The sequence below is a fragment of the Myotis daubentonii genome, chromosome 3, assembly GCF_963259705.1.
Source record: "Myotis daubentonii chromosome 3, mMyoDau2.1, whole genome shotgun sequence".
NCBI lineage: Eukaryota > Metazoa > Chordata > Mammalia > Chiroptera > Vespertilionidae > Myotis > Myotis daubentonii.
In genome coordinates, this window is record NC_081842.1 from 59,323,989 (window position 1) to 59,341,824 (window position 17,836).

At 45.1% G+C, this 17,836-nt stretch overlaps 1 protein-coding gene and 1 non-coding gene across 2 annotated transcripts in view; both read right to left on the bottom strand.

Annotated features, from left to right (window-relative positions):
• Window positions 1-3,033: 3,033 nt before the first annotated feature.
• LOC132232180 (small nucleolar RNA SNORA42/SNORA80 family) lies at window positions 3,034-3,170 on the bottom strand. Its single transcript, XR_009452322.1, has one exon. It is a non-coding gene; the product is annotated as a small nucleolar RNA SNORA42/SNORA80 family (small nucleolar RNA).
• A 1,267-nt stretch (window positions 3,171-4,437) lies between these two features.
• The window catches only part of CASR (calcium sensing receptor), a 108,513-nt gene continuing 95,114 nt past the window's right edge, over window positions 4,438-17,836 (bottom strand). Inside the window, exons 6-7 of the mRNA XM_059687681.1 lie at window positions 8,903-9,026; window positions 4,438-7,649 (exon numbers count right to left, since the gene is read on the bottom strand). Of these exons, the coding sequence (XP_059543664.1) occupies window positions 6,154-7,649; window positions 8,903-9,026 (1,620 nt within the window). The 3' untranslated portion in view covers window positions 4,438-6,153. The remainder of the gene's footprint in view (window positions 7,650-8,902; window positions 9,027-17,836) is intronic.

Here is a 17,836-nt window from a genome sequence, read left to right on the forward strand (position 1 = left end):
GCTCTCTTACCTGTTTTCACTATACTCATAAGCATTTGCCCATCATGTGCTGGGAGCTCAGTCCTAGTTAATTGTTTTCATTAATTCTAGCCTCCTATTCTAGTTAGTTATCCAGCTAGCTAGTGTCTAAATTTCAGAGGGAGGAAGCTGGTGACATATCTCCATAGCTCACTGCTCACCGCAATCCAGCTCTTGATATAAGTAGGTACCCCTACCTCCACTCCAAACTCCATTCTTGTGTAGGATTCATGGGAGGGCGGGGATGTGCTGGTCATTCCAGCAGAGGAGAAGGTCCCCTTAACTCTATTTGATGCCTTGGTTGTCCCTCCAAACCCTAAATACACTTTCATGCTGGTTCTGCCCTGCCCCCCCCCCTCCCCAATTTGGCCTTCTTCTATTAATTCTCCACTTCTCATACCACTGGCTGAGCAGTTTCCCTTAAGGCTAAAACACTTCTCCCTATCTTTGAAATGAAAGGCAACTTGGTCCTCCTGACTAGTTCTAACCTAACCTATAGTATCCCTGACCCTTACCTCACTCCTTGTACAATAGCAAAGTTCTCATTCATCCCCGATTATTCTTTCATGACCCGGGACAGGAAATCCGGGGTCTCCTGGAGACCAGTGATCTCACTACAAGAACTTTCTTCCACCTACCCAAATTCCACCCATCTTTGGGAGATGCCTTTGTCTCCAGCAGGCTCCTAAAATGACCAGCTGTGTTAGACCAATGCAGGCCACCTCCTCCAGTGATTAACCAGCTCTCCTTACTGATGTTCTCATATTCTTCTATCACTGGTAAGTTTGAATGCAGATGAGCAGAGGGAAACTCTGGCTCCATGCAGAACTAGCCCACAGTTTATATTATTTGAGCCAGGCCAAAAGGAGAAATAATATTGACCTTAAATACAACTGTTGTAGATAGAGGTAGAGCAGCCCTGATTTCCCCAAAATTGAAACTAATGCAATTATACAACTCTTAATGATCATAGGGACTTTCAGGGGGACAATGTTATATGCTAATTGTTACCTCTGAACTACCAACATAAATTTTTAAAGTCTTCTAGGAAATGTTTTCATTTGAATGAAAGTCCTTTATAACTGTACAATTCATTTTCCTTTTCCAAAGAAAAGTAAATAGTTTCCCATTGCCAGACGACTCTAAAGAATCTTGCCAGAGAATCTAAAGGAAACTCTCCTGATCTATTTTATTATTATTTTTAATTAAAAAATATTTTTATTGATTTCAGAGAGGAAAAGAGAGGGAGAGAGAGATAGAAACATCAATGATGAGAGAGAATCATTAATTGGCTGCCTCCTGCACGCCCCACACTGGGGATGGAGCCTGAAACTCGATCATGTGCCTGACCAGGAATCGAACCATGACCTCCTGGTTCATAGGTTGACACTCAACCACTGAGCCACACCGGCCAAGCAACCTGGTCTATTTTATACAAGAGAAAAACAAACCCTGGTTTGTTGAAGCCACTGTTTTTCAGATTTCTACAACTAACAGATAATACTAGTAGATTGAGAGAAAATGGCTATTATCTAAAACTAAAATCCAGAAAGACTCAGAAAACAAGGTTTATACTTCTCCCCAAAAAGATTTGGAGAAATAGAGTATTATCAGAACTTTCTTCTGAGGGGAGAAAGAGGAAACTAGTTGGTGGGGAGAATGCTACAAGAGCAGATGTGGATCTCTGAGGAAGGCCCAGGCTTGTTCCCTGAGCTGCCAACACTCAGGGAAGGAGATGACAGTAAGATTGTTGTGCTAATTTCCTGTTGCTGCTGGAACAGATTACCACAAACCTAGTGGCTTAAGGCAACATAAAGATATTATCTTGCCCTAGCCGGTTTGGCTCAGTGGATAGAGCATCGGCCTGCAGACTGAAGGGTCCCGGGTTCAATTCCAGTCAAGGGCACATGCCTGAATTGCAGGCTTGATCCCCAGTAGGGAGCATGCAGGAGGCAGCCGATCAATGATTCTCTCTCATCATTGATGTTTCCATCTCTCTCTCCCTCTCCTTTCCTCTCTGAAATCAATAAAAAAAAAAAATATATATATTTTAAAAAGATATTATCTTACAGTTCTGGAGGTCAGAGGTCCAAAAAGGGTCTCACTAAGCTAAAATTAAGGTGTTCACAGGGCTGGTTCCTTCTGGAAACTCAGGAGAATTGGTCTTCTTGCCTGCTCCAGCTTCTATAGGGTGTCCCAAAATTCACGCAAGATTCGCAATTCAATTCAATTGCAAATCTTGCGTGAATTGTGGGACACCCTATAGAAGCTGCCTGCTTTTCTTGCCTCATGGTCCCCTTCCCTATCCAAAGGCAGCAATGGCCAGTGGAGCTGTTCTCACATTGCATCACTCTGACACTGATTCTTCTGCTTCCCTCTTCTGCTTTTAAGGAGCCTTGTGATTACATTGGGCCCACCTGGATCATCCAGACTCATTTTCCTATCTCAAGGTCAGCTAATTAGCAACTTTAATGCCACCTGCAGCCTTCATTTACCCGCGTGGCATCACGTGTCATCACAGGCTCTGGAGATTGGAATGTGGGCATCTTCGGGGACCCTATTTGGCCTTCCACAATTGCCTGTGCAGGTTTAGAGGCCTGTGCCCCGTTTTCCTTCTGGCGTCTTGTTAGCCTTCTTGAATTCTTCATACCTGCATGGGAGGCAGCCGTCAAGTAGACGTGGCAGTGTAGGGTGCCAGGAGGGAGGTAGTTCCCAGGCCCCAGTGCCCCCTCTCATGAGAGAGCTGGCAGGCCTGGGAGGGGTGATGCAGCTGAGGAAATCACTGTGGATCCCATGTGTGGGGACCCTATGGGGATGCAATTAATGCCTCAGAGAATGCTAGCATGGAGGCATATTAATTATGGGGGGACAAGATAAGAATGTTCTCAGAGATGTCAACAGCAGCTGCCCATATATGAGGAACCCCGCCCCTTTTACACTACAAAAAACCCTCCTGAGAGGGGAAAGGAACAAACCTCTGAAGTCAGACCCCCAGAAATTTAAATTGATTCAGAAAACTGTGCACCCCCCTTCAGTGCTCACAGCCCATGGGTAAGGAGGTGGGGCAATGATTCGGGGCTGCAGTTTATTCTGGCATGGGTACACTATGAGAGGCCTACAGAGTAGGGCCCACCATAAATCCATTGCCATGCTCTGATTCAGAAACCTTTGAAGTTACTGGGAAAAATCCCAAGTTGACTAAGATGAAGTTTCTGTCACGTCAAGGCTGAATGGGAATTTGAGATAGAAACTAGTTTATCACAGAAAAGTAATGCGAGTTCTTATTTCATACCTTTGATTTTGTGCTGAGAGCTATCCCAGCTACATGTAAATGAGGTCAATGACGCTGAGTCTCCCTTTCTGACAAGAATAATGGGAGAGAATGCTTTATTTGCAAGCACTTGGTGAAATGAAGCTCAGTGTAACCAGTGTGTTGTCTGTGATGAGCCCCCTTGCTCCCTTCCAGATCACTACATGATGGGTGAGCTGCACAGTGAAATCAATCTTGGGAACGAGAAGTATGTGACACTTTGCATCGCTAATAGCTATTTCCACATAACTATGCTGACACATAAAAACCAAGCCATCAATCTTTCAGCTTTAAAAAAACAGGCCGAGTAAAATGTTACATATGAACCTTCACTCAGCTCTGTGCCTTGCTCATAGGTGTGACCAGGGTGGGAACAGCAGGCTGGCCTGGCTAGGGGAGCAGATGCCTCATCGGGGCTTTCCTGTGTGAAACCTTCTCTTAATCTGAGTCATGCTTCCATGTGGCGCCCTCTACTGTCTTTTCATCCAAATGAACAACTGTCCTATCAATGGATAGGTTACTTTAAAAATCATGCATGGAAAGGCAGCCCTTTGGAGGAAGGCGATCAGAGGAAGAAGTTATCGGCAGCTATAAAGTTTTGGGCCTCACCCAGACACAATTGCTATGTTTGGCCTTGGCTTAGGAGCAGCAACTGAGAAGAGAACAAAAGAAGAGACATGAACAGCAAACCTGACCGTGGTGATCCTAGTGCTCTGACGAATCCAACCACAGAAGCACACGGCTCTTCTTTTAATGTTAAAGGGAACATTAGTCAATTCACTGTCATCTAAACTACCTGAGAAACTACGGCCAGACTGGGACAGTTTTCCGCTGGTCCTGGAGATCTGGGTGCTGACATCACAGAGGCAGAGTGTGGAGCCTCTGGGCAAGTGCCTGACCTCTCTTCTTCAGCACAAGCTATATCACCAGGGCTCACACCGTGACCTGGGCCCTGAGTTCTTGGGTTTATTATGGAGAACGTTATTGTCATCAGTGGGCTTGTCATTAAAATCTGAATGATAAATAAACAAGTTTGTTTTGTAGTTCAAACAAGTGAAAAAATAATTACAATAGCAGTAATAATATTAACTAATATTTATTGTGTGCTTACTATGTGCTAGGCACCACGCTAAAGTACTTTACATACATTATCTCATTTTTTTTAATAAGAGAAAGTTTATTTAGAAAGTCACAGAGGTAGAAGAAGTGAGCCTAGAAGAAATGGGCTCAGGAAACAAGTGACAGAGGCAAAAGAAGGGCCCCTGGAGCTTAGGGGAAAGAGAGGCAAGGAAAACATGCCTGGGGAAGAGGGTAGGGAAAGGCATGGGTGTGCTAGACAGAGAGGGAGAGGGAGAGGGAGAGGGAAAGAGAGAGAGAGAGAGAGAGAGAGAGAGAGAGAGAGAGAGAGAGAGAGACCCATACATTATCTTAGTTAATCCACATAAGAGCTCTGAGGGAAAAGAATGATTATTATCCCCATTTTGGAGACAAAGAAGCTGGGGCTTACCAAGGCCAGCGTTCCTGGTCTATAGTCACCCAACTTATAAGTGACCAACCCAGGCTTGAACCAACCTAGGTTTGTCTGGTTAGAGCCTGACATCTCAGCTGTATGCCATTCAACCCCTTTAACTACCCATGGGCAGGCTTCCACTGCTGGAGGGAACATGGTATGGCATGTGGGGGGTAGAGGGCCAGGCTAATGCCTTGTGAGAGCTCTCTTGAAACCACACTGTCTCACCCCAGAAACTGGTAGGGGACCAATGACTGAGAGCTTATTCTCCACAGGCACAAGGATAAATCTGGCTTCAGGAAGCCTTTGGGGGCAAGGATGGGTGCAGATTCTGGACTCCTGGGGCCCTGAAAGGGCTCACATAGGGCTTAGCTTATGGGGTGGGGGTGGGGGGTGGGCAAGGAATACGGAGCTCAGTAATACTGCCTTATATAAGCCAAACTGTGACTTTTTTCAGTTTATATTGTCCATGGACTGTGACAACAGAAGCATTTTCTTAAGGAGAAAGGTACATAGAGCAATATTAATTTCAGATACAGCTCAGTGGAGTTATGCAGTCCCCTCCCAACAATTTGAGGTGGTTCTTTATCCTCCGGGAATCTAAGCGTGGCATCACGGTCACATGCTGCATGAAACCAGGTGCACTGGTACAGGAGGAGGGCTAACCTTCTAGGTGCCGCACGACAGCAGCAGCAAGTAGAAGACCACACACCTTATGGCTTCCATAAATAGGAGGGGACACATTCACCTACGGTTTTGAACCGTAAAGTTCTTCCCCTGTCAAGGTGTTGGGCAACACTGGTGACATCCTGCCTTTGCGACTCTTCACTCTAGTGGTGGCCAAGATGATGTCCTGCCACTCTCCACACTGTCCCTGGGCCAGGCTGTCCGCAATGCTCAGGGCGGCCATGTCAGTAGGAAAGAAAAGAAGAAAAGAAAAAAGAAGAGAGGGGGGTGGGTGGAGGGTAAGTGATTGGTTTAAAGCCTGGTTCCCTCTCTGGGCTGCTGGGTCAGCTAGAACAGAAGAAGAGAACAAAAGAAGAGACATGAACAGCACATCTGATCATGGCGACCCAGTGCTCTGACGAATCCAACCACAGAAGCACACGGCTCTTCTTTTTTTAAATTTTAAAGGGAACATTAGTCAACTCACTGCCATATAAAACAGTGCAGCTAAGTTCCAGGCGTCTGGCATGTCTATTATTCCTCCTTCCTCAGAGGCAAGGAGTTGGGAGCAGTCCCTCATCCCTGTGGGAGAATGTATGGATCCCAGGAGCTCTCTGGATCCTCCCTGGACGGGCCTTCTCCTTCCATTTCAGGAGTGCAGTATGTTCTCTGTGACAGTGCTGCCTCCACCGCTGATGACGAAGCTCCGGGAGTTGGACACGACCAGAGCTGGGGACATCTCCTCGGGGTCCTCTGCCTCTGGCTGGCGGTCTCCACCCACAGGCCCTTGCAGGCCTGTCTCCTGGGCGGTCAGTTCTGAGTCCGGCTCCCCGCACTGCAGTGGGAGTAACGCCTGGTGCCTGGTCAGGGTGTCGTTGCTTTTCTGGGACTCCAGGGAGTTCTGGTGCGTGGAATTCCTGTGAGCCGCGGCACTCTTCTGAGGCTCGTCAAAGCTCAGCGAGAAGGTGACGGTGCCGCTGCCGAAGATGACCTGCTTGCATCTGGGCTGCTGCTGCGGCTGCAGGGCCGAGGGCGGCGGCGGCGGCGGCGGCTCCTGCTGGGGCAGGGCCAGCGGCTGCTGGGGCTTCTGCCTCTCGGGCTGCGGGAAGGGGTCTTCGCTGTTGCTCTTGCTGCTGATGGAGGAGGAGGGGGTGGACCCCGTGGAGCCCCCGAGGCTGCCGGACCGCTTGCGGGAGACGTTGCTGCGGCGCAGCGTGGCCCGGGCCGCCACCTTGAAGGCGTGCGCCGCGGTGCTGCAGCGCACCTCCTCGATGGTGTTGCGGGACGGCTTGAAGAGGATGATGTAGACCTTGTTGAAGAAGATGCAGGCCAGCAAGCCGAAGCTGGCCGCCAGGATGGCGATCACCTCCACGGCAGAGACGAACTTGCCGTAGGTGCTGGCGTAGGCCGGGATGAAGGAGATCCAGACGATGAAGAAGATGAGCATGCTGAAGGTGATGAACTTGGCTTCGTTGAAGTTCTCCGGCAGCTTCCGGGACTTGAAGGCGAAGAAGAAGCAGATGGCGGCCAGCAGGCAGGTGTAGCCGATCAGGAAGCCCAGCGCCATGAGCGAGCCCTCGTGGCAGGTGATGAAGATGATCTCATCCTCCAGCTCGTGGTTGCGGTAGCTGGAGGGCGGCGCGGTGTAGAGCCAGATCACACAGATGACGATCTGCACGAAGGTGCAGAGGAAGACCAGCAGGAACTGCAGGTTGAGGCCCCACCACTTGCGGTGGAAGCTGGTGGGGATCTTGGCCTCGAACACCAGGAGGACGCGGTTGGTTTTCACCAGGATGCAGGAGATGCAGAGCACGAAGCTGATGCCGAAGGCCGGCTGGCGCAGGCGGCAGGTCCAGTCCTGGGGCTCCCCGATGAAGAACAAGGAGCTGGAGAAGCAGCAGAGCAGGGAGAAGAGGAGGAGGTAGGAGAGCTCTCGGTTGGTGGCCTTGACGATGGGCGTGTTGCGGAACTTGATGAAGACCCCCAGCACGAAGGCCGTCAGGAAAATGCCCAGCACCGCGAAGAGGGTGAGCGCGATCCCAAAGGGCTCCGTCCAGGACAGAAACTCGATCTCCTTGGCGATGCAGGAAGTGTGGTTCTCGCTGGACCAGAAGTCATCCGGGCACTTGTCGCAGGCACTTGCATCTGTAAAATGTCCCAGCGAAGCGGGAGTGACCGAGTAGCATCGACTAAAATTTATGACTGTGAATGTGGTGGTGAGCGTACACAGGCTAGTGGGTCTGGTCACTTTACATTGTACTTACTGATGAAAATGGTGATTTTTACATGATCAAGTAATATACGGAACTCGGACATGTTTAATTCTATACTTAATTTCATGTACCTTTGATTATCTATAGTTTTTGCCCCTTTGTACATGGGGGTGGTGGTGGTGTACATGTTTCCTTTAAGACTATCTGCTGATGGTTTGCAGCAGAGAATGATCAATGTTGCTGGCCAGGTGGCTGCCCAGAGGTATGGCATAGTCCACCAACTTTTCACAGAATGATTCAAGCTCAGCCTGACTCATTCTGGATATGTGGATGGGCTTTGCAGGCATGCCAGAGGGAGACATCCTCAGATGTAGGTAGAGTATCTCACACGTATGACCTGTGCCTTCCTCCAAGGCTTTCCAACGAAGGAGGCTATAGGCTCATTTAATCAAGGAACGTGTATTAAGTCTCTGGTGTGTCCCTCGCCCATGAAGTCTGGGGACGTGAAAGGAATATGGGCTTTGCAGTCAGAGAGCTGGATGGGAATCCTGGCCCTGCCATTTACTAGCGGTATGAACTTTGGGCCTCCGTTTTCTCATGTATGAACTGGAAGCAATAATAACCCCTTATTATGGGGAGGATGAAGTTAGATAATAGCAATTATACTTAATATTTATAGAGTGCTTCCAATGTGCTCAGCAAGGATTTTATTGAATAGACATTTACCTTGAACTTACCATGTGCTTTACCAATATTAACTCATTTAAGTCTCACTTTAGAGGAGAGGAAACTGAGGCACAGGAAAAACATGAGTAAGACAGCAAGTACAGTGCCAGGCACCCAGAGGCCATCTGTCATGGCCTATTAACTCTGGAGCCTGGATCAGACAGAAGTTTGTCTATTCAGGGCCTCTGAGCTATAAGCAAAGAAAAACAATATTGGAAAGAAGTATTAAAGCAAAAGGAAGATGTGTAACAGGTGTGTTTGTAAGCGCTCATGGTGTTGTAAGACATCTAACATTTTTTTTTCTATCTCCCTCAGAGCCCAGCCCAGCATGATGCTCAGATATACCTTGTTAAATGAGAAACTGTGCTAAGCATCATCTCAGCCTAGCCCTTCGAGGGACTTCACCGACCCCAGGTCCCCAAAGCTCTACCTGATGCCTTCAAAGGGCTGTTCCGTTACCTATCTCATCGCTGTACTCCCCATCAGGACACTTCACGCACTCAAAGCAGCAGGTGGGCTTCCCCTCAATGATTCCCTTCCTGGTCCCTTCCAGGCAGACTCGGCTGCAATTGGAGAAAGGCACCTGGAAGATGGAGAGCACAAAAGTGAGGGGTTGCAGCTGTGGGATCAGTCTTATAGCTCCTTTGTCACATATAAGGAGGAGAAGTTGGGCTCAAGGACCAGTGTGGCAGACTCTAGGCCAGTGGTTCTCAACCTTCCTAATGCGGCGACCCTTTAATACAGTTCCTCATGTTGTGGTGACCCCCAACCATAAAATTATTTTCGTTGCTACTTCATAACTGTAATTTTGCTACTGTTATGAATTGTCATGTAAATATCTGATATGCAGGATGTATTTTCATTGTTACAAATTGAAAATAATTAAAGCATAGTGATTAATCACAAAAACAATATGTAATTATATGTGTGTTTTCCGATGGTCTTAGGCGACCCCTGTGAAAGGGTCGTTCGACCCCCAAAGGGGTCGTGACCCACAGGTTGAGAACCACTGCTCTAGGCCCTTTCCAGGCAGAGGAAGGCCCAGAGACTCTACCTCATGGGGTCTATGAAGGGGAGAAATGCCTATGGACCAGTGAACATGCAAGTGCGCGCGTGCACACACACACACACACACACACATGTGTGCACACACCTATGGGATTCTAGGAAAATTCATTGTTGGGAAGACACCATGACCAAAATCCTTCTTAAATAACCCCCCTTCCATTCCCTCCAGGTCCCAGAACAAGCCATCTGTTTACTCTCCATGGAAGTAAAAGTTTGAGACAGACTAAAAGATACAAGGACATGGACCTACACACAGAGGGACAATTACAAGGGAAATTTGGAGATGAGGGGAAATTTGTTTGAAAAGGAGACTGTAAACTTTGCAGTGAATTGCAATTCTTGCAATTTTATTTTAGGCTTTGCAGGGAGATTTCTGAGATCCTCAGGGAGGCAGGCAGTACAGGCATGAAGGGGTTGAAGGTAAATGGATCAGAAAGATATATCAGGCAACTCTTAACCAAAAGAGAGCTGCAGTAGCGACATTAATTTCAGATAACATAGATTTTAGTTGACATATTTATTTCCTTAATGGACTTCAAGTGCACAGAATTTAATCATAATCCTTGTTTCTTTCCATCATTACTTGTTCATGTTTGACTCACTTTTAGTTAGTCATTTTAAATGACAACCACCCAAAACAAAAGCTAAGACTGAAACAATAACACTACATCTAACTATATCCTTCCTCTGCCCCTAACTTCCACCCCCACCACATATTCATATCCTGGGTTCATCACAGGCAAGTAACACTAAATTTTCAAAGGACAGATCAATCTAATCTTATACAAACTCTACTGGAAATTAGGAAAAATGAAAATAAAAAAAGAATACCCTCCACCTCATTCTTGTAAAGTCACTATAACCCTGAGTCCAAAACCAGACAAGAACAGTATGAAAAAGAAAAAAATAAATACAGGCCCATTTCACACATTAATTTGTTTTCAGAAACAGGCTTAAGTCAGGAATTTATGCTTGAGTAATTTATAAAGAAAGTTCTCCCAATGGAAACAGGAAGAGAATGGAGGAAGTAGAACACAGAAGGGAGGGGAGAAGCAAGGGTGTGATCTCTAGCAAAGTCCCTCAGAGGGTAGCTCCTGACTGGTCCCCAGGGGAACTCAGAACAGTCTTGATCTGAGGAGAAGGGGTGAGGGCTTTCAGACTTCTCCCCCACTCATTGGTTAAGAAGTCATTTTAGGGAAATGTAAACTCCTAGGCTCTTCTGCCTCTCTGAGCCTGTGGGCAAATTGGGTTCTATTAGCCTGCAGGCAAGGCAGTCTTCTGAGAAAGAGCAGCAAGTTCTGGTTATTGGAAACAAAAATATGCTGAAGTCTTGGAGGTGCACGCAAAGTGTAAGGAATGTGAAAGGATCTGAGAAGAGTACAACTATTTTCCACTTCTTGAAAATAGATGAAAGATATGAAAACAATGAACAAACAAAGTCAAAGGACATAAAAAAGAAAACACATAATTTTAGGTTTATGCCAGGAATACAAACAAGTTTAAGATTAGGAAATCTGTGTCAATCACTGCAATGGTAAATTAACACAGAAAAATATGATCATCAACAGATAAAAAAAAAAATCATTTGATGAGCCCTGGCTGGGTGGCTCAGTTAATTGGAGCATCATCCTGTATACCAAAAGGTTGCAGGTTCGGTTCCCCAACAGGTCACAGAGTTTGTGGGTTTGATTCCTGGTCGGGCATATATGGAGACAACTGATCAATGTTTTTCTCTTTCTGTCTCTCTCCCCTTTCTCTCTCTCTAAATTCAATGGAAACATTTCCTCCAATAAGGATTTTTTTAAAAAGAAGCATTTGATGAAATTCAATAAAGACTAGTGATAAAAACTTAATGAAAAGGGGCAGGAAGAAATATCTTTAACTTGCAAAAGGGTAACAAAATAATCATCCAAATAAGACAGTATTTATAGCATTTTCTTTAAAACAAGGGTGCCTACTATCACAACTATTATTAAACACTGCAATGGAGTTCCTAACTAGCAAGTAGAATAAGAAAAAATAAAGGCTTAAATATTGGGAAGGACTAAATAAAAGTGTTATTATTTGCAGATGATAAGATTGTCCATATAGAAAATCCAAAAGAGTCAACAATCAAATTATCCTATCTAATAATAGACAAACGGTAATTAAACATACCTCCGCTACGCTTCCCATCGGCTAATCAGGGTGATATGCAAATTAACTGCCAACCAAGATGGTGGCTGGCAGCCACACAGGTAAAGCGAACATGAGGCTTGGTTGCCCTGGCGATGGAGAAAGCCAAGGTTCCCTGCCTGCCCCAGCCAGGCTCTGAGCTCCAGTCTAAGCAACAATGTTGCAATTATAGAAGCTAAACAATCCCCAGATTCCTGCTTTCAGCCAGCCGGCCTCAGAGCTGGAGCCGCAACAAAGTTTCAATTACAGAAGGTAAATAAATCTGAGAATAAAAAAAAAAGAAAAGAAACAAAGGAGAGACTGGGAGCTTCAGTTGCAGGCTTGGCCTGCCTGAAAACAGCCTTCAACCCCTCATCCAGGCTGGCCAGGCACCCCAGTGGGGACACCCACCCTGAAGGGGGTGTGGGCAGCCCGAAAACAGACATCAGCCCCTCATCCAGGCTGTCCAGGCACCCCAGTGGGGACCCCCACCATGAAGGGGGTGCGGGCAGCCTGAAAACAGCCATCAGCCCCTCACCCAGGCTGGCCAGGCATCCAAGCGGGACCCCCACCCTGATCTGGGACACCATTCAGGGCAAACCAGCCGGCTCCCACCCGTGCACCAGGCCTCTATCCTATATAGTAAAAGGGTAATATGCAAACTGACCCTAACAGCGGAAAGACTGGGAATGACTGATCACTATGACACACACTGACCACCAGGGGGCAGATGCTCAATGCAGGAGCTGCCCTCTGGTGGTCAGTGCTCTCTCACATGGGGGAGCTCTGCTCAGCCACAAGCCCAGGCTGATGGCTGCCAGTACAGCGGTGATGGTGGGGACCTCTCCTGCCTCCTCAGCAGCGCTAAGGATGTCCAACTGCAGCTTAGGTCTGCTCCCCACTGGCAAGTGGACATCCCCCAAGGGCTTCCAGGCTTCCAGAGGATGTCTGATTGCCATCTTAGGCCCAATCCCCTGTGGAGCAGGCCTCAGCCAGCAGGTGGTCATCCCCCGGGGGTCCCAAACTGAGAGAGGGCACCGGCCAGGGTGAGGGACCCCCCCCCCTAGTGCACAAATTTGTGTGCACCAGGCCTCTAGTTTATACTAATAAAAGGGTAATATGCTAATTAGACTGGGTCGACTGGCCATTGGACATCCGACTTCCTTCTGGACAAATGCATGATGCTGTGGGCCGAGGCAGAGGCCATTAGGGTGATCAGGCTGGCACGGGAGGGCAGTTGGGGTGAGATCAGGCTAGCAGGGGGTTAGGGGTGATCAGGCCAGCAGGGGAAGGCAGTTGGGGGTGACCAGGCCAGCAGGGGAGGGCAGTCGGGGCATTAGGCAGGCAGGCAGGTGAGTGGTTAGGTTCATCCCCAGAAAAGAATCCCACCTGTCATAGTGTATGATATTTCTAATGTATTGCTGGATCCAATTTGCTAATATTTTGTTGAGAATTTTAGCATCTATGTTCATCAGGGATATTGGCCTATAATTTTTTTCTTTGTAGTATGATTTTCTGGTTTTGGAATTAGGATAATGCTGGCTTTGTCTTACCTCCTCTTTATTATTATTATTTTTTATTATACTAATTTATTTTATTCATTTTTAAATTAAAAATGTAATACATGTTTGTCACAGTCAGTTGAAAAATACACGAATATTTTCAAAGATTTTTAAAATAAATTTTTATTGTATAAAGTTTTACATATGTCTCCTTTTCCCCCAATTGGGCCCTCTGATCCCCAAACATTCCCACCCCAAGCAAGTCCCCACTGCCCCAGTGTCTGTGTCCATTGGTTATGCTAATATACATGCATACAAGTCCTTTGGTTGATCTCTAAACGCCCCCCCTTCCCCCTCCCCCTTCCTCCTGCCTTGCCATTTGTCTCTGGATCTATTCTTGTTCATCAAATTATGTTGATCATTATATCCCACATATGAGTGAGATCATGTGATATTTATCTTTCTCCGATTGGCTTATTTCACTTAGCATAATGTCCTCCAGTTCCATCCATGCTGTTGCAAATGGTAAAAGTTTATTTTTGTTGTTCTTTTTTTAAATAGCGGCATAGTATTCCATTGTGTAGATGTAATACAGTTTTTTAATCCACTCATCTGCTGATGGGCATTTAGGCAGTTTCCAAATCTTAGTTATTGTAAATTGTGCTGCTATGAACATAGGGGTGCATATATCCTTTCTGATTGGTGTTTCTGTTTTCTTGGGATATAGTCCTAGAAGTGGTATTACTGGGTCAAATGGCAGTTCCATTTTTAAATTTTTGAGGAAATGCCATACTGTTTTCCACAATGGCTGCACCAATCTGCATTCCCACCAGCAGTGAAGGCGGGTTCCTTTTTCTCCGAATCCTCTCCAGCACATGCCATATGTTGATTTGTTAATGATAGCCATTCTGACAGGTGTGAGGTGGTACCTCATTGTTGTTTTGATTTGCATCTCTCAGATGATTAGTGACTTTGAGTATGTTTTCATGTGTCTCTTGGCTTTCTGAATGTCCTCTTTCGAAAAGTGTCTATTTAGGTCATTTGCCCATTTTTTTTATTAGATTTTATCTTCTTTTTGTTAAGTTGTATGAGTTCTCTGTACATTTTGGAGATTAAACCCTTATCGGAGATAACATTGGCAATTATGCTCTCCCATGCAGTGGGCTTTCTTGTTGTTTTGTTGGTTTCTTTTGCTGTGCAGAAGCTTTTTATTTTGATGTAGTCCCATTTGTTTATTTTCTCCTTAGTCTCCACTGCCCTAGGAGTTGTGTCTGTAAAGATACTGCTATGACATATGTCTGCCATTTTGCTGCCTATAGAGTTTTGTAAGATTTTTTTGGTTTCCTGTCTTACATTTAAGTCCTTGAGACATTTTGAGTTTGTTTTTGTGTATGGTGTAAGTTGGTGATCTAGATTCATTTTTTTGCATGTGTTAGACCAAATTTCCCAGCACTACTTATTGAAGAGACTGTCTTGACTCTGTTGTATGCTCTTGCCTTCTTTGTCAAATATTAATTGAGCATAATGGCTTGGGTCGATTTCTGGGTTCTCTCTTCTGTTCCATTGGTCTATATGTCTGTTCTTGTGCCAGTACCAGGCCGTTTTGAGAACAGTGGCCTTGTAATATAGATTGACTAGAGGCCTGGTGCATGGATTCATGCACACTGAAAGGAAACTAATTAGAAGGTGGCTGACGGGGCGGGACTGGGCGAGACGGGCCAGACATGCCCTGGAGCCAACCTCCTGCTGTCCCTCCCTGGCTGGCCACACCTGGAGTGGCGCCAGGTCTCGGCATCTGCGGAGTGAGTGGGGGGGGTCCCTCCAGCAGGTGGGGTCCCTCGGCCTGGCCTGCAGGATCGGGCCCAAACCGGCAGTCCAACATCCCCTGGGGGGTCTCAGAGTGTGAGAGGGCACTCTGCAAAGTTGCTGTCGCTCAGCATCTCCTATGTTGAGCGGCTGCCCCCTAGTGGTCAGTGTGTGTCATAGCTACCATCCGGTTGGCCAGTCGCTTAGGCTTTTATATATATAGATGTAGAGAGCACCTGGGAAGGCACATGGGCATTTCTTTAATTAATGTCAGCTATTTCCAACAGCATTTGGCAAAGCCAGGTCCTGGAAACACGTTTTGACAAAAGGCAGGAGTGTTGTCAGCTTGACCTTCAGCCCATGTGCCAGGGGGTGGGTTTTGTTATTTAAATCCAGCCAAGCACCAGGATTGCAAATAATCTCCTTTGTCTTGACTTTTAGTAAAACTTCCTGTTTTTTTGCTGTATAAAATAAATACGCTGTATTGGCTCTGGGTCACTGTCACTGTCACTGTCCCTGTCCTGGTCAGAGGACAGTGGTCCCACCTGGCCCCAGCCTTTTCTTTCCATCTCTGTGTCTGTCTCTTTCTTTCATTTTCTCAATCCCCAGTCATCCCTACTCAGGATCCGGATCGCTCTCTAGCCGAACTGGACATGGAGAAGAGAGACATATTTATAGCTTGATATCTGGTATTGAGGTCCCTCCAACTTTGTTCTTCTTTCTCAGAATTGCTGTGGCTATTCGGGGTCTTTTATCATTCCAGATGAATTTTTGGAGAGTTTGTTCTAGTTCTTTGAAATATGCCATTGGTATTTTAATGGGGATTGCATTGAATCTGTAGATTGCTTTGGGTAGTATGGGCATTTTAATGATGTTGATTCTACCAATCCATGAACATGGTATGTTCTTCCATTTGTTTATGTCTTCCTCTATCTCTTTTTTCAATGTCCTATAGTTTTCCGAGTATAGGTTTTTTACGTTCTTAGTTAAGTTTATTTATAGGTATCTTAATTTTTTATGTTGCAATGGTAAATGGGATTGTTTTTTCAGTTTCTCTTTCTGTGAGTTCATTATTGGTGTATAAGAGGCCATAGATTTCTGGGTGTTAATTTTGTATCCTACTACATTGCTGAATTCATTTATTAGGTCTAGTAGTTTTTTGATGGAGTCTTTGGGGCTTTCTATGTCATGTCATCTGTGAATAAGGATAGTTTTACTTCTTCTTTTCCAATTTGGATGCCTTTTATTTTTTTCTTCTTGTCTGATCACTATGGCTAGCACTTCTAGTACTATATCAAACAGGAGTGGTGAAAGTGGGCATCCCTGTCTTGTTCCTGTTCTTAGGGGAAATAAGTTTAGTTTTTGCCCATTGAATATGATGTTGGCTGTAAGTTTGTCATATAAGACTTTTATTATGTTGAAGTATGACCTCTCTATTCCCACTTTGCTGAGAGTTTTTTTTTATCAAGAAAGGATGTTGGATTTTGTCAAATGCTTTTTCTTCATTGATTGATATGATTATGTGATTTTTGTCTTTCAGTTTGTTTATGTAACATGTCACACTTATTGATTTGTGGATGTAGTACCATCCTTGCATGCCCAGATGAATCCCACTTGTTCATGGTATATGATCTTTCTAATGTAATGCTGAATCCAATTTGCTGGAATTTTGTTGAGGATTTTAGCAAGCATCTATGCTTATCAAGGATATTGACCTGTAGTTCTCTTTTTTTGTGGTGTCTTTATCTGGTTTTGGAATCAGGGTAATGCTGGCTTCATAGAAAGAGCTTGGAAGTGTGCCTTCCTCTTGAAATTTTTGGAATAGCCTGAGGATGATAGGTTTTAGTTCTTCTTTGAATGCTTGGTAGAACTTCCCTGTAGCGCTGTCCAGACCAGGGCTTTTGTTTGCTGGAAGATTTTTGATTGCTGCTTCAATTTCTTTGGTAGTTGTAGGCCTATTCAGGTTTTTTATTCTTCCTGATTGAGTTTTAGAAGCTTGTATTTTTCTAAGAATATGTCCATTTCGTCTAGGTTGTCCATTTTGTTGGAATAGAGTTGTTCTTAGTATTTTTTCACAATCCTTTGTGTGTCTGTGGGGTCGGTTGTTATTTCACCTGTTTCATTTCTGATTTTGTTTATTTGGGTCCTCTCTCTTTGTTTCTTAGTGAGCTTGGCTAGAAGTTCATCAATCTTGTTTATCCTTTCAAAGAACCAGCTCTTGGTTTTGTTGATCATTTGTATTTTTTATTTTTGATCTCTATGTCATTTATTTCCACTCTGACCTTTATTATTTCCTTCCTTATGCTTACACTGGGCTTTTCTTGTTGCTTTCTTTCTGACTCTTTGAGTTGTAGAGTTAGATAAAATTACCATTTTTTCTTGTTTGTTTGAGGCAGGACTGTAGAGCTATGAACTTCCCTCTCAAGACTGCTTTCACTGTGTCCCATAGATTTTTGGATTGTTGTGTTTTCATTGTCATTTGTTTCCATGATGCTTTTTATTTCTTCTTTAATCTCTTTGGTAACCCAATCATTCTATTTAGCCCCCAGGTGTTTGATTTTTTAAATTGTTTTTATTGTAGTTGATTTCTAATTCTATGCCATTGTGATCTGAGAAGATGCTTGATATGATTTCTATCTTCTTGAATTTGAAGAGACTTTTCTTGTGTCCCAATATGTGGTCTATCTTCGAAAATGACCCATGTGCACTTGAGAAGAATGTATATTCTGTGGCTTTGGGTTGAAATGTTTTGAAGATGTCAAATAAGTCCATCTGATCTAGTGAGTCATTTAGGATTGCTGTTTCTTTGCTGATATTTTGTTTAGAGGATTTGTTCAGTGGTCTTAGTAGGGTATTAAAGTCC